At 43.0% G+C, this 18,780-nt stretch overlaps 1 protein-coding gene and 1 long non-coding RNA gene across 15 annotated transcripts in view; one reads left to right on the top strand and one right to left on the bottom strand.

The window, feature by feature from the left end:
- Nucleotides 1-18,780, top strand: part of LOC310852910 — a 490,613-nt gene that overhangs the window by 18,000 nt on the left and 453,833 nt on the right. The gene's annotated exons all lie outside the window — the stretch shown is intronic.
- Nucleotides 1-18,780, bottom strand: part of CENPE (centromere protein E) — a 36,806-nt gene that overhangs the window by 2,855 nt on the left and 15,171 nt on the right. For 2 of the 14 annotated variants that reach the window (XM_083756238.1, XM_083756237.1), the window contains 18 exons: nucleotides 18,643-18,717; nucleotides 18,299-18,433; nucleotides 18,030-18,161; nucleotides 17,188-17,365; nucleotides 15,798-15,949; nucleotides 14,701-15,009; nucleotides 12,753-13,064; nucleotides 12,224-12,382; nucleotides 11,251-11,469; nucleotides 9,356-9,913; nucleotides 8,482-8,784; nucleotides 7,796-8,098; nucleotides 6,949-7,107; nucleotides 6,389-6,607; nucleotides 4,748-4,948; nucleotides 3,061-3,173; nucleotides 2,282-2,379; nucleotides 1,005-1,167 (listed from right to left, as the gene is read on the bottom strand). In XM_083756238.1, the coding sequence (XP_083612364.1) occupies nucleotides 1,005-1,167; nucleotides 2,282-2,379; nucleotides 3,061-3,173; nucleotides 4,748-4,948; nucleotides 6,389-6,607; nucleotides 6,949-7,107; nucleotides 7,796-8,098; nucleotides 8,482-8,784; nucleotides 9,356-9,913; nucleotides 11,251-11,469; nucleotides 12,224-12,382; nucleotides 12,753-13,064; nucleotides 14,701-15,009; nucleotides 15,798-15,949; nucleotides 17,188-17,365; nucleotides 18,030-18,161; nucleotides 18,299-18,433; nucleotides 18,643-18,717 (3,788 nt within the window). Of the gene's footprint in view, nucleotides 1-1,004; nucleotides 1,168-2,281; nucleotides 2,380-3,060; nucleotides 3,174-4,747; nucleotides 4,949-6,388; nucleotides 6,608-6,948; nucleotides 7,108-7,795; nucleotides 8,099-8,481; nucleotides 8,785-9,355; nucleotides 9,914-11,250; nucleotides 11,470-12,223; nucleotides 12,383-12,752; nucleotides 13,065-14,700; nucleotides 15,010-15,797; nucleotides 15,950-17,187; nucleotides 17,366-18,029; nucleotides 18,165-18,298; nucleotides 18,434-18,642; nucleotides 18,718-18,780 lie in introns of all 14 variants that reach the window. The other 12 variants (XM_083756232.1, XM_083756236.1, XM_083756242.1 and 9 more) reach the window with 11 other exon arrangements.

The raw sequence follows: 18,780 nt of genomic DNA, 5'->3' as shown, positions 1-18,780 counted from the left end.
GCCGCTGGGCTTTGGCCTGCTTACAAACTGACGTGTCGTGAACTGACACTGGAATAGACAAATGTATTCAATGGTACTGATTGGTTTTGTATTGTGTAGCTTGCCTTTCAACTCCAAGGCAACACAAGGCAGCAGGCATGACTCTTCTCCCACACACCTTTCCCTACTCACAACAGATCTGGGACATAGCTTGGGTCAAGAGGTCATGACTGAGCTTTGTGGCCGAGTGCAGGAATTAATGTATAGGTGGGGTGGGGTGGGGGTTGCCCCTCCAGCAGATATCATGCACATCACGCACTACCAAAATCAGCACAATCACTTTTGTGACTTGCCCCCACAAAACACTTCATCACAGTTTCTTCCTATCTATTCAAAGGGCCTCTGCAACACAATACCAAATGTAACAATTCACTGTTTTGCTCTGGTATTTCTGGCTGGTGTCCTTGTTTTTTGTCCAAGGGAGCCCTCAGATTTTTCTGTTAACAGTAGAAACACCTAAATGTAATGTGCTACACTTGTGGCCCCCAACTTGTCACTTGCGGGTACCATAGTGCCCCCTAAGACACACACAAGTGCTCACCAAGGCTGTGGATTATTCATTTGGGGTTTTTTTGGGTGGGAGCACAGAGGTGTTTTTCATACTGGGGTGAGCTCTGTAAAGTGGGTATTTTGTGGTGCGCACAACAACCTTAGACATCCATACATGTCCTGGTGGCCCAGAAAGGTTGGGGACCTCCGTGCCAAGGCATGGTACATTCTGAGAAGCCAATCCACACCATCTGTATGCAACACATCAGCCACATACTGTGGCTCACCAGGCAGCTTGCTTTTGCAGTCCAAGGCAGGCGGCAGCTTAGGATTCTGAGATTCATGGCCTACCAAACTTATGCACAAGCATATTTGTCTCAAGAGAAATGCCACTGTTAAGAGCATCACAGTTTTGAAGAACAGACATGCAACTGATAGTGGGAGAAGAACAATTCCAGATAAACTTTAGGGCTTACTTTAACATAATCTCCAGTTTTTTCTTCAGTTGAGCATGTTCCTTTTCCAGTTTCGCATGCTCAGATTTCAGCACAAGAAGCTGGGTACTTTGTACTATTCCACTTCCACCACCACAAGTAATCGCTAGTGGTACCTGAGAATTGTCTTTGTGCGATGCTATTACTGAAAAAGAGGGTTAATGAAAGGAGCCTGTTAAAAACTGAAAACATCACAGTGACTGACAGAAGCAAACAACATGAATGGATGGATCAGTCATAGGCAAACTCCGGTCCTCCAGATGACTGGGACTACAATTCCCATCATCCCTAGCTAACAGGACCAGTGGTCAGGGATGATGGGAATTGTAGTCCCAAACATCTGGAGGACCGGACTTTGCCCATGCCTGCGTTGGATGGTAACTGTATCATTTAAGAACTCTGCTATGCCTATGTGTGCCAGTTTCCCAGGTCTGCAGAGGTGCCTGGAAGGTGGGGATGCATATATCCTGAATACTGAATACACCCTTTTCCAAGACAGCAGATAGAGATTAGAAGATTAATCAAAGATACAGATTTACAAGGTGTATAGTTTCAGGCTGGGCATTTTAGCACAGAATTCTCAACTTCCAAAATTAAATAACTCTCTAAAATCCTGGATAATACAATTGTTAAGGTAAGATGCAATTTAAAAAATACTGATTTTGCAATCAAATCAACATAAGCATTGCGTCACATTTCAAGGGAAGCTTTATCAGTTGGTTGTACAGTAATTGTAAGTACTTTGGAGACACAAAGGAATCTGTGAATACTAGCCTTACAGAGATGAAATGCTTGCTTCTCTTGTTAGACATATCTTATTTATTGTGCTCCATAACTCAGAATAGTAAAAGAGGCCTTTTTATGATTGTCCATTTGGCCCTTTGCAGCATGTGCCTGCATTTCCTTGGTGGTAACTTTTTGGAGGCTGCACCCCAGTGGCAAGAAGGGCCAGTGGAAAAAATGGGCAAGATCAGAGGCGTGACTTGGAGGTTTGTACAGGAGACTACATAATAGTCACACAGAGACTTCTGCACACACATCTTTCCATCCGGCAACCAAAAGGCATTTATCACAGTTCAAAGACACTCAAAGAGCAAGTTAGTGATGGGTATGACCTGGAAAATGTCCTGAGGGCCGGATGGAGAGGCCTAGAGGGCCACATTTGATCCCCAAGCCAGAGGTTCCACCCCCTGATCTACACCTTAAAAACACAGTTGATACAGTCAGAATATGACTTTGCTCGATTGATATCTGCTTACCAGTCATATCCTGCTCTTGTTGCACTCTGCGAAGTTCTTCCTTGAGTTTTCTCAACTGCTCCTCTCTGTGCTCCGCAAGAGCTTTTGCATTAGCCATTCTGGAAAAAGAACAATAACGTGATTCTTCATTTTGCTTATAAAAAAGAAAAAGAAATCAAGGCTGCAATCCCTCCCCAACCCCAAAACTATACCTGGGAGCATGCTCCATTTAACACTCTGGGGCTTCCTTCCAAATAGGTATGCATAAGGTTGCTCTGCAAAAGTCTTGTTAAGTACCTATGAAAAGCCCAGCTGGATTGGAGGCAAAGGCCTCTCTTCCCGTTTCCCACTGTGGGAAATTTATTGACATAAAACTGGAGTCAACCAAGGACCAAGCTGTACTTCATCAAACTTTAAATACTAACTTTTCTGACATATATTTTCAGAGGCCAAAGCCTACTTTTGTCAGAGGCCATCATTTCCAATTGGCTTTTGAGGAAGAGAAGAACCAGACATCAATAACTGCTACCTCTACTCACTGCTGCTCTCACCAGCTAGATGGGGCACCTCCTCCCCATCAGTTCCATCTGCCCCTTAAAGAACAGACAAGAGGGCCACCTGCTTAGGGACCAATGGTGTCAACTAGGCTCCCCTGAGTTAAGGAGCCAGTGGAGTCCAGCTTAAGCCAAAGAAGTCCAAGCCCCAATCTTGTAAGGCTAACAATTTTCAGGAAAGTTGGATCTCCAGACTATTATTCAGGGGCCACCAAAGAAAAGCCAGCAAAGTAAAACGGGACTTACTCTTGATCAAAATATTTGCTCTGCTTCATTCTTGCCATGTCTGCTTTAGCAAGCTGAGTTTTGAGTTCCTCGATTTCATCCTTGTTCGATTCAACACCTTCATCAAGTTTGGCCTAAAATTAAGAGGGAGGCAAGAAGACGTCTAAGCAGGAGGGGGAAGAGTTGCTATGCACCCTTGGCAAGCAGGCTATTCTCGAAAGCTACAGACAATGGTTAAAAATCATCAACAGTTTAAATGCCAGATGAGATCAGGCTACCAGAGTTGCACAGTCGCAGCAGCAACTTCCTCCTACTAGCCAAGATTAAGAATTATTCATTTAAGTAAGCTTACAGAGCCTCACACTTGGGCTCTAGTGCTTTGGCTAAAGGTACCATATCTGTCAGCATATACAAGGTACAATACATTCTTGTGTTTCGCATGGATTTATGAAAAGCCAGTGTTGATTCATGGTTAGAGCAGGGGTGGGAAGCTTCTCTGTCGGATGCACAAGGCCACCTACCTGTCAATCACCTGATGGTCGTTATGAAACACTGTCCACAAAGCAAAAATGAATTCAAAACCATGGCTGAAATTGGACAAAGCCAGAGTGGTGTATGTTCTAGTTAACTCACGCTTGGGCTACTGCAATGCGCTCTACATGGGGCTACCTTTGAAGGTGACCTGGAAACTACAACTAATCCAGAATACAGCGCAACTAATCCATAATGCAGCGGCTAGACTGGTGACTGGGAGCAGCTGCCCAGACCATATAACACCGGTCCTGAAAGACCTAAATTGGCTCCCAGTATGTTTCTGAGCACAATTCAAAGTGTTGGTGTTGTCCTTTAAAGTCCCAAACAGCCTTGGCCCAGTATACCTGAAGGAGCATCTCTAGCCTCATCATTCAGTCCAGACACTGAGGTCCAGCTCTGAGGGCCTTCTGGGGGTTCCCTCAGTGCGAGAAGTGAAGCTACAGAGAACCAGGCAGAGGGCCTTCTGGGTAGTGGTGCCCGCCCTGTGGAAGACTGTCGCATCAGATGTTAAGGAAATAAGCAACTATCTGACTTTATAAGACATCTGAAGGCAGCCCTGTTTAGGGATGTTTTAAATGTTTGATCATTTTATATTATTATTATTATTATTATTATTATTATTATTATTATTATTATTATTCCTGGGTGCAGCTGATCACAGTAGGGCTTGCTGAGCAGCACTTTCAAATAACCAGGAACCCACTTTGAGCTTCTGGCTGGTCCTTTCCAGTTGCGTCTATCTGTCCCCACATCCAGCATCACATATGACATTGGGTGTGGGGCAGGTGGCAATACATTGGGGAAAGACAGCCTCGTGAACCAAACTGGGACCCCTGCTGGGTCTAATCTGGCCTGCAGGACAGAGGTTCCCAATGCCTGGGTTTGAGTGCTGGCTTTGGACCAGGGAGATCAAGGTTCAAACCCCCACTTAGCCATGAAGCTCACTGGGTCACCTTGGGCCACTTACTATCAGTGAACCTAACAGCATGAGGATAAAATGGAGGTGGAGGAAGACATGCATGCTGCCTGGAGCAGATTGGGAGAAAGGTGAGTGGAGGGAACATAAAATGTTATGAAGGTAAACCAGTATTAGGTTCTTTGGAGTAGCTTCACTTCCGTCTGTAATAGAAAGCATGAAAACAGGAAATGGCTCTCTTAGGAAGTCAGTGCATACCTTGAGAGTTTCTTGCTCTGCAAGTGCACTTCTTAGGCTGTTCTCCTTCTCCTTTAATACAGCCCCAAGACGGACCGCATCATTCTTGGCCGCTCGCACTTTCAGCTCCATTGCCAACTGGGCAGCCTTTTCCCTTTCCTGGAAATTTCTTCTCATTTCACTCATGGCATTTTCCAGCTCCTGGATTTTCAGCTTCAGACTCTAGTTAGAGAGGAATAGCAGTTGGAGGCATCACTGATGACAACTGAAAATGCCATTGAACAGAGGTGCCTAGAACAGAGGTGGGGAAGACCTGACCTAATGTCACTGTGATGTCGGGTGATGTTATGCTTTGAAGTCCTGATCTTTGGGACTTCAAAGCACAGCAAAGAACTTTCAAACAGCCCTTTGAATGCATCCCCGCACTGCTTCTTAGTTGTAGTTTCTTCAGTACAGCGGTACCTTGGGTTAAGTAATTCGTTCCGGAGGTCCGTTCTTAACCTGAAACTGTTCTTAACCTGAAGCACCACTTTAGCTAATGGGGCCTCCCGCTGCCACCAGAGCATGATTTCTGTTCTCATCCTGAAGCAAAGTTCTTAACCCGAGGTAATATTTCTGGGTTAGCGGAGTCTGTAACCTGAAGCATATGTAACCTGAAGCGTATGTAACCCGAGGTACCACTGTACTGCGTTAAGCACTTCAACTTGCAATGAAGCAGCAGCAGCATGAGGTTGGTTGAAGGCCCTTTCCCCTCAAAAAACCTCCCTGCTGCTCCTGAAACCTCTTTCAAGCAGAGACTTAGTGAGGGTCTTTGTTTGGGAATAGGCTTTGTAACAGCCCCACATTGTTCTGTAAACATCCAGTTTTCAGAGAACAGCATTAGGAGCAAAAAGTGGTATCCCCTGAATGTATGATGTAAGGCAGGTGGGCTGAGGTTCCAAAAAATGGCCTTGTGCACCACATGTGAAGTCCTGGTTGCCACATTTGGTTCACAGGCCAGAGGCTCCCAACCTGATATGAAAGGTATTTCATAGATCTCATAAAATTGGAAGGGAGTGGGAACCCAAGAATCATCTAGTCCAACCCCCTACAATGTAGGAATATGCCCTTACTGTCCCTTACACTGGGATCGAACTTGTAACCGTGGCACTGCCAGCACCACGTTCTAACCAACTGAGCCTTGATCATGGCAACTCAAAATATTTCTCAGAATGTTGGGCTTTTAAAAAGGAAGGATAACCTAACAACAATACAGGTGATTGGGGCGGGGGGACACACCCACCCACTATTTGTACCCCCAGCCTCACACAGGAGTCACATATTTCCTCTGTTTGCCCCACCAGAGTATGCATGAGAACACAGCATCCAGTTTGCCCACTTTCTCAATCAGAAGCAAACAAAAACAAAGTCGGGCAAAGAAAACAATGAGGTGGTTTTTGCATTTGGTAGACTTCAAGGGAGGTGATGCTGGGCTGCAGCAGTCACACCCCCCCTACAACATCTGGGCCTGGCACCCATCACTACGTTTAACGGGATTGGCTTCTTTCACACAAGAGCCAACCCCAGTGAAAGTCACACTAAGCAAATCCTCAAAAGATTTGCAGCAATGTGTCCTCTCACAGTCCTGAGAAAAACCAGAGTAAGATAAATAAAAAAGCACACCTTCTGTTGTTCTTCTGTTGCTTTTAATTTATCCCCCAGCTTATAGTTTTCTTCTTCCAAGGCAAGATTAGCAGCAGCCCAATGTGTTTGCTTTTCTTTCAGTGTATTCAACTCTAGGAGCAGTTCTTGGGTTTGCTCCTTAGATGCTTTCAGGGCAGCTTCAGCTTTTCGGCAGCACTCAGCCTGTTTAGTATATAGAGATTGAGATTCAAGTAAGGCCTGCAATACAATATCATTCATATGGATTATTCATGATCTGCTCCAGGCTTTTAGCTGAACAGCAGGTTAAAATGCTTTAAGAAATAATAGCTTAACTGCCATCAATAAGGGAAAGATCCCACAATAATAGCCCACGTATTTTTGTTCTGACAGATGTCAACTTATTCTGTTTTTTTTAAGCTCCCAAGCACTGAAGTTCAAAGTCAGTTATAAATGGCCCCTTCTCTCACAATGAAAAACCTACTGTGAGCTTTTATTTTTAAGTAAGAATTAATGAGAATGAATGTGGCCCATTTTGAATACTCAAGTGCTATTAAAAAAAATAGGATGCATTTTCTTACTTCTCTCGTCTGTTGATCAGTTGTCTGGTCCAGCATCTCCTGGAGTTCTGAGGCCCGAGAATTCTCATCTAAGATCCTTCCTTCCGGTTTCCCTGCCATTCCACTAGCTCCTTCCTTATGGCTAATGCTAAGCTCGAGTTGTTCTTGCAGCTTCAGATTCTTTAAAGACAGAACAACCACCGTGCACTGTTAAGCCACCAATAGTCTTCTGTGCCCATGGTTTTTCTACAATACAGTGGTACCTTGGGTTAAGTACTTAATTCGTTCTGGAGGTTCGTACTTAACCTGAAACTGTTCTTAACCTGAAGCACCACATTAGCTAATAGGGCCTCCTGCTGCTGCCGCCGCGCCGCCGGAGCACAATTTCTGTTCTCATCCTGAAGCAAAGTACTTAACCTGAAGCACCATTTCTGGGTTAGTGGAGTCTGTAACCTGAAGCGTATGTAACCTGAGGTACCACTGTATCAGAAAAGTCTCTCTCTAAAAAAAGGGGTGGGAACTTCCAGACCTCATTAGGTCTGGCAGGCCTTCCCATCTGGACCATGAGACAGTTTCAGCCACACAGTTCCCACCTGTCTTTACCTGACATAATACACATGCCAGGTGTGCAGCAGGTAGATACAGGTAGGCTGAAAGGGTTTGCAGGCACTGCTAATTTGCCCATCCAGTTTAATTTCAAACTGTGCGGGGAGAAAATGGGTCAACTGATTGATGTCAGGCAATTGACAGCTGGGCACCCCCCCCCATCAAATATATCACATACAGTGTGTGCATGTCATGGATCCAGCCCACTGACTGAATCTCATTCACTGCCGTTGGTCTAAAGGTGTTAAAAATGGCCTCTTACATTTGCAACCATCTTCTCTACGCTCTCGCCAAGGCGGTGGATGGTCCGGATCATGTTATCCTTCTCAGTTTGAAGAGCATCTACTGCGGTTTTCAAATCCTCTTTTTCCTGATTTACAGTTCTGAAGTCCTGCACGGCACTGTGAAGCTTCTGAAGCAATTCTGATTTCTCCTTCTCCATGGCTTCTGTCTTGGACTTCAATTGCTCCATCTCATTCAGATGTTCAGCAGCCGTCCGGCTCTGCTCTTCCCTCGACTCAAGCAGTTGCCTCAGGTCAAGATTCTTTTCTTCTAGCTGTTGGACCTCAGTCAGGTTTTATATAAAGAAACACTCATCAAGCAAGTTCTGCTTTCTTAGTTTTATGAAGAGTTTACCTAGAATGGTGGAACCTGGAGCTCCCTTTCCCTAATGCCCAAACCCTTCTCCAAGTTGCCTGCTGCCAGGGACACTATATGTTGGAGCAAGAAGACCCATCCCCTGCCACTAGATTTGAAGCAGAAGCCTTCCCTCAATAGCTTACAAATCCTTTAAGGCCAGCTTTAGACCACCAGTTCCATTTCCACTCCACCAGCTGTTACTTTGCCAGAATCAAACTTGCTTTCTAAGGTGGTAGGGGGCGGAATAGGCCGGCTATCTAAAGGAAGCAAATTGCTCCTTCCGCCATTTTGTGGCCCACAGCTACTTACCATTGAAGTAGTTGCTTCCAGAAGTCTCTGGAGTGACTCACTCTCAGTTTGGAGAGCTTCCCACTTCTGCTTCAGGGCATCCATCGCCTGGGTTAGGGATTTTCTTTCTTCTTCGCAGCTGCTAAGCCTTTGCGCCATTTCCAACTTCTCCATCTTTTCAGCCTCAAGATCAGATTCTCTGGCCTTAAGATCTGCATTCAGCTGCTTCATGACACTCTGTTTATGCTGGGCTTCGCAGAGCTCTTCTTTCAGTCCAAGTAGCTCCTCTAGCGCTCTCTCGTTGTCTTGCTGCTTAAGAGAAAGCTTTCATGGGTTCAATATTAACCGTTAGTTTCAGAACCCTGTCACTTTTCAAGATTAGTCTTATTTCTGACTAACCATGCATCCCTTATGGCTTCAGGGCCTGTTCACTCCTAGCCTCAAGTTTTTTTTTACTCTCACCATGGTGTGATATAAGAATTACTTTTCCCCTACAGTGAGTTGGGAGGGTGTGTGCACAACCTATAGACCTATTCCCCATTTCACCCTGGTAATATTCTGGAGACAAACATGCATCTGAACAGGCTCCTGGCCTCAAACAGGCATGCACAACATTTCCCCAGTCTTTGCACATTATTTAGTCTATGAAAATCTGCTCTCGATTCCTAGAACTGTAATTAACTTGCAATGGTAGGATATCCAACTGGTAAAGGTTTCTGGCTTACGTTCCCCTTCCATTAAGAGACCAGCACTATTATGAAAGTGCAAGCTATAAAAAAGACCAAAACATTGGGAAGGAAAGGTTGGTTGGCAGATGCACTTTTGCAATTTTACAAAAATCAATAAACATAGTAAAAATGAAAAACGAACTTAATAAAAACTAATAATATTTTACCATTGATTTTGCTGCTTGCATCTCTTCCTTGATGAGATCCCTCTCCACTTGGAGAGCATCCAATTTGTCCTTCAGGTAATCTCGCTCCTGGGTCAAGGCTCTCATTGCTTCTTCATGCTCATGAAGCACCTCTGTTTCAGCCTCTTCTTTGGCAAGCGTCCCCTGTTTTTGGAGAACATCCAGCTTCCTCCTCAAATCATCTCGTTCCTGGATTAAGACTTCCATTGCTCCTTCATGATTATGAAGCTTCTGAGCTACATCTGCTTCAATCTTTTCCTTGACGAGATCCTTCTCTATTTGGAGAGAACCCACAATGCCCTTCAAATTATCTCGTTCTTGCATTACGGCCTTCATCGCTTCCTCCTGCTCATGAAGTTTCTGAGTTACTGTCAGCTTGTCCATTACCTCCGCTTCAATTCTAGACTCACTAGCTTCTAATCGCTCCCTCAGTTGTTCCATTTCACTCAACTTCTCTAGAGCTTGGCAGAGTTCTTCTTTCATACAAAGTTTATCCTCTTCAGTGTCTCCTATCTGCAGCTCTTGGATCTTGCTTGGTGGCTTAAGAAAAGGAAAATGGGCAAGATGTCAGCGATGTGCTCTAGCTCTGCAAGTGTCAATATTCTAACTTTATCCCCAAAATGTTATAAGAACCTTTAGCACACCATGTAGTTAGTTGTTTGAATTCTTGTAAACTTGCTTGCAAAAAGCCATTTCAGCTATTTAAAGTTTATCTAAAATTATGGGCTGAAACTTTTAAAAATTCCAATTTAAATATCCAAGACTAACTTATCAGTTTCTCTCAAAGACAGACTGCAACTTGTGTCTGACCATCTGTACACATCACTGTAAGTCATGACTTACTGTAGATGAGCAAATTATGTCTTCTTTGTTCCTCTCTGCTAGTGCTTGGGTAAGGGGAAACAAACCATAATGATAAACCAAGGTTTGTTTTTGGTGTACCAATCATGGTTTTTTGTGGTTTGTTTCCAATCTCCAGTTTGTTTGTGCACAGTAAACCTTGGGTATGGGCTTGACTTGACACTAAATACACATGACAACTGTAATACACAAATACAGGTGTACCCCTGTAATACACAACTGCCTTGTGGAATATCTTTGGGAGAAGAAAAGGATAAGGAGGGACTGGCAGAAATGACTGGCAGAATCCGAGACCAGGGAAGAGAGACGGTGGAAGAAGATTGGAAGAAATTTAAGGACTATCTTGGGAAATATTGCAAAATTAATGAATGCTAGAATGATGTTGGTTTAGAAATTAAGTGGTTTTCAGCTGTAATGATTAAGTAAAAAGAAAAGAAAGGTTGAAAATTAAATGAAAACTAAGGGTGAGGATTTGCTGAATTAATAATTAGAAATTGGAATACAAAAAGGGGAGGTACGAGGAGATCTGGGAAGTAAGTTATAAGAAAATAAGGGAATGAAATTTTACTTGTTTTTAAACTGTTTTTAGTTTTGTATTTTTTATGTTTGATATGTCTTTTTTTTGTTGTGTTTTATTTTTTCTGTATAATTTTTGAAATGTTAATAAATATCTTTAAAAAAAGAAGAAGAAAAGGATAAGGAGTAAACTCTACAAAAATCTGGAGTGGCGTCCCTAAGATGGGCTGGGTGGTGCCTTGCACGCTTCCTCCTTCTGGCATGTTGGTGCTAAACGTATTGCGCTGCTTCACTTTGGACCACATCAGTGAGGTCAAGAGTGTGGGGGGGGGGTCTTGTCTTCTGGGCAGCCCAGGAGCTCCATACACACTGCCCAGGCTTGCTCCTAGGGAGGTCACTTCTGTGCTGCTAACAGTGTGATTTGACTTCACCCCTGGAGGCATACTCCATTGCCTCTCAGGACAGACTGATGCCAACAACAAGCAATACACAACAATTACCAGCTGACTGCTTTCCAGGTACCAGTTCTTTTGCTCTTGCAGACTCTCCAGTTGTTGCTTTAGCAAAGTCTTCTCTTGCTCAAGGGACAAGATTTTCTCCTTCATTGACTGAAGCTGGTTATTTTCCTCCAGCTTGATTTCCTCTGCATCCCCGTCTCCTCCAGTTAACAGATCTTTCTCTGTGTTGAAGTAGTCCAAGTGCTCTGTTAACTTTAATATCTGCAAGATGAAACACAACGTATTCTTCTACCCTAGAAAATGTTTCATTCAAGGCAGGTGAACAAACAGTGATCGACAATCCAGCGCAGAACATTCAGAGAAGTTTGGCAAGAAGAAGAGGGCAGTGCTAGAACAGCCCTGCTGAATCAGACCAAGAGGCTTCTTGAGTCCAGAATCCTCTTTTCCCGTAGCAGCCAACCAGATGCCTCTGCAGAGCAGGGGATGAGGGCATTATTGTCCAGCAACCAGCATTCAGAAAATTGGTGCCTCTGATGCTGGAGTTTAGATATACATGGAAGTCTGCACTTTCATGCCTCCATCCAATATAGCACCATTTCAACAATTATTCTACATCCCAAATTTTCTAGCAGTGTTTAACAGCCTCTGATGTCTTAACATGTTACAGGCCAGCTAAAGTACTTTAAGCTTTAGTCACCACAGAAAACAAGTGGTGTTGCCTTAAATGGGGCTTGTCTCAGAACTGAACCCCAAACATTCACACTCAAAGCAAAAAGGGCCACAGCTCAGCGACAGAACACTTGTCTTGCACTCAGAAGGTCCCATATTTAATCCCCAGCATTTGTAGAGAGGGCTGAGAATGTCCTCTGTCCCAAAACCTGGAGAGCCACTTCCAGCCAGCAAAGACAATAATGAGCTACATGGACTAAGGATCAAGATTATACAGGGCATTTCTTACGCTCCTAATTATGCTCCAACCTAGACCAATAAACTTTGCAACTGAGACAGATGTTACCTGTTGCTTCTGTTCTTTAATAGTGACCCCTAGAGATTCTTTAACACTTGAAATCTGTGATTCTCTCTCCACAATGGCTTCTTCCAGTTCTTTAATTTGCTTCTCACAATGCTTCAGAGAATTTTGTGCACTTCTCAGTTCTTCTTGTGATTCAATGTTCTTTTACATTGAAAGCAAAACAAAAGAGATACATGCATTAGAGTTCCCATGACATACACTTCCTTGCAGTAGTGCTATGTGCCTATCTGACTGGGTTGCTCTAGCCACTCTGGGAGGCTTCCAACACATATACAAACAGAATACAATATCAAACATTGAAAACTTTGGTTCCATATGAGTTTCACGTGTGCTCATGTTCCACCCCACCTCAAACTAATTGCAGCTTTTAAAGGCTAAAACCAGAACTTTGATATGGAGAAGCACTGGTGTGGTATGATCAGATAATGAAGTCCTGAAGGGTCTGAACGATTTTCAAATGCAGCATCATGTACAACACATTGCATTAATCCAAGTGGGAGATTTTGCTTACCATTGACACAGTCTCTTGGATATCTTCTTTGATCTGATCTCTCTCATGTCGGAGAGCCTCCTCCTTCTGCTTCAGGTCATCTCTTTCCAGAGTCAGCGCCTGCATCTCTTCTTCACTCTCTTGGAGCCTTTGAGCTAGGCCCAGCTTCTCCATTTCCTCAGCCTCCATTTTAGATGCCCAGGTCTTCAACTGGTCTTTGAGTTGCTCCATTTCACTCAATTTTTGATGTGCTTCATCAAGTTGTTCTCTCATACCAAGAAGCTTCTCTTGCTCCAAGTCCTTTTCTTGCATCTCTTTCATCTTGCCAGAAAGCTTCATTAGTATTTATGGAAAGACAGAAAGTACTTTGACATTAATAAGTAAGAATGAAGCTCAAGTCCAACTTAGAAACACTAAATTTTGATTCTTGTCATTAAAAGGGTCTTTGTAGTACTCATTTTCTCCCACAAAGCTTTTTGTTACCTGTGGACAATACAGTCATACCTTGGGATAATAAATATGCTTCAGGTTGAGCGCTTTCGGGTTTCGACACTCACGCATGCGGTCAAAATGACATCATGCGCAGAAGCGGTGAAACACGACCCGCACATGCGCAGATGCGCCTTACGTTCTTTTCGGGATGCGAATGGGGTTCCGGAACGGATCCCGTTCGCATCTTGAGGTACCACTGTACTGATTTCAGCGAAGTTACACAGTCCCAATTCACATCTAACACTAAGCCAATTTATGTTTACCAAGAATGAGCAAACTTGTGGGTTTCTGGAATGAAGATCATGGCCACAGCTCTCCTCCCCAGTACTGCTGCAGCTGAACCCAGGGCTAAACCATGGTTTGGCCTCGTGTTGCATGTGAACCAGGCTTTGCGGTTTGCTTCCCCCAGACAAACCACAAGCAATAAACCAAGAATATGCATTGGCTATAAGCTCATAGATTATGCAGAGCAAGACAAACCATAAACCCAGGTTTGGATTCAACAGCAGTTTAGTCCTGCGTAGCATGAGAGCAGCAGGACTGGGGGAAAGAGTGCTGCTGTCATAATCTTTACTCCCAACAACCCATATGGCATATTGCTTTTGCTAAGCCATGGTTTCGCTTCGTGTTACATGCAAACCTAGTCAGATTCAAACTAGGCTCATACTAAGTAACACAAGGGATCTAGTGTACTCAAGTAGCCTAAAAGGGCTTATCTCCTGCCAAATTGCAAAAAAAGAAATGAGAACATGTCAAAATTCTGCTAAGGAGCAGAATACCCTAGAATAGAATTTATTCCTGGAATTAGTGGTTGCTATTTTGTGCGTGCACACAGGAATATAATTATAATAACAACAATTTTGTTATTTATACCCTGCCAGTCTGGCTGGGTTTCCCCAACCACTCTGGGCAGCTTATAGCACATATAAATTATAGTAAAACCATGTTTTGTTTACAAAAGAGAAAATATATCTGCTGTAGTAGCTACCAAAAATAGCAATTCCAAGTCATATTCCCACCTTGTTTTGAGAAGCTGTTGGGGATTACATGGAACCCAGTTCCACGAGTTTGGTAGCTTCACTTTCCCATTCATTCCAAAAGTGGTAAGTTGGGCTCCTTCTAGCTTAGTAAGTAAAATGGTCATTTTTTAAGTGTGTAGAGAAAGTGAGCACGCACAATAAGACAACCAATTCCAGAATAGTGGGATTGGTTCAGGTTTCCTAAAAAAAAGTTTTAGAAGTTATTTCAGAAACTGGTTGTGATCCAAAGCAACCTTGTTAGTGTAGTAGGGTTGAGCATTTTGTGTAACAGCACATTTATGTGCCAGGCCTTGCTGCAATATAAGGAAAAACAGAAGCAAGGAGACAGTATCAAAGGCCCACTCAACTTTTCAACAAAGACTGAAGTGCAGAAATGTTTGCATCAAGAAAAGCCATCAGCTGCTGTATGGAAAGTTGGAGAACCAGGAAGGACTCACCTCTTGAGTCACTTCATGAATGGTTGCCTGAAGCTTGAGGTTTTCTTCAGATAGAAGATCTAGTTGGCATTTCATCTGCTTGTTTTCTTCTGATGCAGTCAAGAATTTCTGCTCCAGTTCATCACAGTGACATTTCAGCTCTTGAAAAGCTAGGTCATTTTGGCGCATTGCTTCAGAATTTACAAAATCTTCTTTGGATTTTAGCGCAATAGTTGCTTCGCACAGCAGTCTTTCCTTCTCAGATACTTGAGCAAGCAGCATCTCTTTTTCCGAAGCCAGAGAAGCAATCATTTCGGATTTTTCAAGCACCTACATACACATATTTATATACACAGAGTATGAGCATGTAGTAGGCAGCTACTATAATCTCAGCTGTGCTTTATAATATGCATTCTAGCTGAATGAAGGCTAAGTTTGGTTTTTAGATGTACTTTGCTCCCCTGAACTGGAAGAAAACTACCTTCTACAAGAGACTAGAGAAAAAAGCTTCAGGTTGACAGGTGATGACTGATCCAATTACATAGCCTAGTAGGGAACTGAACCCAAATATCCACAGCAATATTTCTTTATTTATAAAAATATTTAGAGGCCTCCCGTTATAAAATATCAGGGCTGTGTATAATCAACTTTACAAAAATACACCATAAAAGCAACACAGAATAATCATAAAACCGACTGGCTCATCTTAGAAAGTTTAAACCACTGAATAGGCCTATTGATAAAAAAAAAAAAGGCATCTGAAGGTTGGTAGCAGGGTTGTTGAGGAAATATTTCATGGCATGAGACTGACATCACTAATTGCCTGACCCCTAGCTAAAGCTCATTGGGTTTCTGAAGCATGGGGGACAACTAATAGAATAAGCTTTCAAAAAATTAAGAGGAATGCAAGTTCTGCAACTGCTTGCGATGCCAGAACTTATTACTGATTAGAATTATTTACAGAAGTTACTGTAGTAGAAGCACCCTAATCTTCCAGCAAGGATGATAAACTATATTCTGGGTAGAAAAAAAAATTACCCCATAAAGTTAAATGTGTTCTAAGAAAGCCCTGACTTAAGATACAGCTTCATGGCAGCCCACATTTAATTAGTTTTTACCTCTTTCTGGAAGATTTCAGTGTCAGGTCCCGAACAGGCTTCTAATGATGCAGCTGCTTCTTTCCTTAAAGTTGAGTTCTCTTCCAGAGCTTTATTCAGTTCATCTTTTAAACCCGCAATCTTCCTTTCCAGTTCCATACATGAGAGTAAGTCTGGGAGTGGGGGGAAGTGGAAAGATTTCAATGGATAAAACTGACAAAGATTCACTACCACTGTGTTGCAAGCAAACTCTAGATATATATAGTTCTTGCTCTGTAGTTCTCAGCTTCTGTGAAAATATCCTGCTAAAGCATGCACCCTTTCCACCAGTTTATACCCTGGTTTCTGACATGCAAACCTCCTTGAAAGACTCGACTTGCCTATGCACCCCTGAAGCTCAATTTCCATCTTCTCGTGGGGCTCAGCCTAAACCCACCAGTCCACTTATCCCCCTTCCCCAGTGACTCAAGAAAATCACCATTTTGTAGTTCAAATTGGGAAAAATAAATACAGAAATGGACAAAGGTACAAAGATTCACAAAATGTTTGGGGGTATGCGTCCCCCTGTATCCCCCCAGAAAAACAGCACTGCCCCTCCCACAGCCCTTGCTATGCATCTCGTTTTCAAAAGCTTACCCCCCCCTCTAATTCTCCAGCCCACCCCATAATCCTGATGTTAAGGGGCAGCAACTACTTTTATTTTAATTCCACGCAGCCACTGTCTAATGCCTGAATTGCACATCAGGAAAGCATGCCATCAGGACATAAACTGACTGAAAGCCATGAGCCTAAAGTCCCCAGTCACTAAGGTGTCTGCCAACCAAGTCCATGACTGGCTGGAAGGATGCAAGGGCAGAGAAGGATAGAGCCATAAACCTCTCCAGAGTTTTTTTGTTTTAATCCTGCTGCACTGTATCAGGAATGAATGGTCAGTTGCTTTACATCAGGACTGGCTAAACGAACCAACTAATCCCAGTTGAGATGCAGCAAATAATTAAAAAATTGCTTGTTGACCATGCCCCTTGCATTCAGCCTGCCTTTAACAGGGACCCAGACTTTGATGTGGCAAGACCTGCTATGTGGAACTTTTTGCCAGCAGAGGTTAGGCATGAGTCAACCCCTGCTTTCTCTTAGATGTCTTTTCAGAACAAACCTTTGGGATGCAAACTCTGTGCCAAACACGCCTAGATGTTTTTTCATTTACATTATTGTAGCATTATGTTTCCGTGTTGCGCACTGCCTTGTTTTTTATTAAAAGGGTGCCTTATAAATATTTAAACAAACTTTAAGGGCCTGAACATGTGTGCCACCAGTTTTAATTCATAAAAAATAATAATTCCTCAGCTATCAGGAAAAAGCCCGATTGTGCGAAGAACCTTCTTGTTCTATATCAATTCCATTAAAAAGGTACCATTTGGAACTCTTCCCTCCAAAAGCGATGCCAATTTTGAATTTTCCTGCAGGTAGTACTGCAATTCTTTCTGCAAGTCAGACTGCATTTTCTTGTAGGCGACTTTCCCAGAATCTAACTGTCTTCTGTAACTCTCAATGTCTTTTTCCATTTGCTTGTATGTATCTGAGAGCTGGTCCTACATGGGAGCAAATTAAAACGCCATTACCCTTGTCCATTTACATGCCAGGACAGTGGCAGATTTGTACACAGTGCCACGTACTTTAGTAGCACTATCCTCTCCCTCTTCCAGATTATATTAGCACTGTTATCCCAGCCCACATCACCCCAAGGAAGCATCACTGGGATTCTACTAGGAAAGTAGCAGAACTCACAGGCAAGGCCCTACTGGAAGCTTATTATTTTAATGTATTTCCTAAGCTATTGCCATACTGCCCTTCATCAAAAATGGGCCACAGGGCAGTTTACATCTGATTTAAGGCAATAAAAAGGCATATACACAAGAAAAGATAAAAAAAATCTCATAAATTGCACAAAGGATGTAATTAGCAGCAACACAACTCAGAAATTACTTCACACACCAGCCTTTTAAAACCTGACTCCAAAAGGTGAGTTTTGACCTGGTTTCTAAGCAAATATAGAGGCACACCTCAGTGGGGAATAAATTCCCCAGACATAAGCCACTAGGAAAAGATGGGATTTTTTTGGTCTCCCCCCCACCCCCATGCTTATATCAGGTACTGACAAAAGGCCACAAAAAAGAATTGTATCTGTACACTCAGACATTACATAAAAGGCAAGTAAAAACCTACGCCATCCCAAGTCCACATATACACACACACCATTTTTTCTTTTAGTGCTATGTTTTCACTTCTGAGGAATGAAGATTCTCTCTTGGAATCCAGTGCTACCGCCTCAACATCACTGAGAGACTGCTTCAATTTTTGCATTTCGTCCCCCGAGTTATTCAAAATCTGCTGAAAGTATGAGAACATGAGGGTAGTGTGTAAGTGTATGTATATGCCACCCAACCACCCTGCAAGAATCCCCAGGAATCTAGGACAAATTAAAAACAACCCTGCTTAAATAAAGAAGAAAGATTCAGACGTACTGATGACACATCGCTTTCCCCACTTTCTGTCTTTGCTTCTCTCATAAGATTTCTTAGCTCACTGACATGGTTTTCCAGTGCTTTGATTTTATTGTTTTGCTCCTCGATCTGCAAGGCTTTTGACATTACTTCCTCCTGATAAAGCAAGAAAGAGGAAAAACACCAGAAGTGCAGAGTGTTTAGGCACACTTTTCCATTTCCTAGCTTGATGGGGGGCTTAGGTGTTGCGCAGCATGACATTAAAATTGACAAACCAACCAAAGAATTCAAGGCATTTGGCTAAGACTAAACAATAGAGTTCTGTTTCATTATACATGCAAGGCCTACCACCAGCAGCAGCTCACCTGCAAATCTTGATTGCAAACTTCAGCATTTGTAATAATAGCCTTTAAGCTGGAAATTTCATGCATTAGTTGCATCTGTGGAGCAATCGAAGCAAAATGGCATAGGCTGTTAGGAAGCACCTTTCAGTCAGGTTTACC

This window comes from Podarcis gaigeae, assembly GCF_964106915.1.
Source record: "Podarcis gaigeae genome assembly, chromosome: 9".
Lineage (NCBI taxonomy): Eukaryota > Metazoa > Chordata > Lepidosauria > Squamata > Lacertidae > Podarcis > Podarcis gaigeae.
The sequence above is the reverse complement of the archived record's forward strand: the minus strand, read 5'-3'. Positions and strand labels throughout refer to the sequence as shown.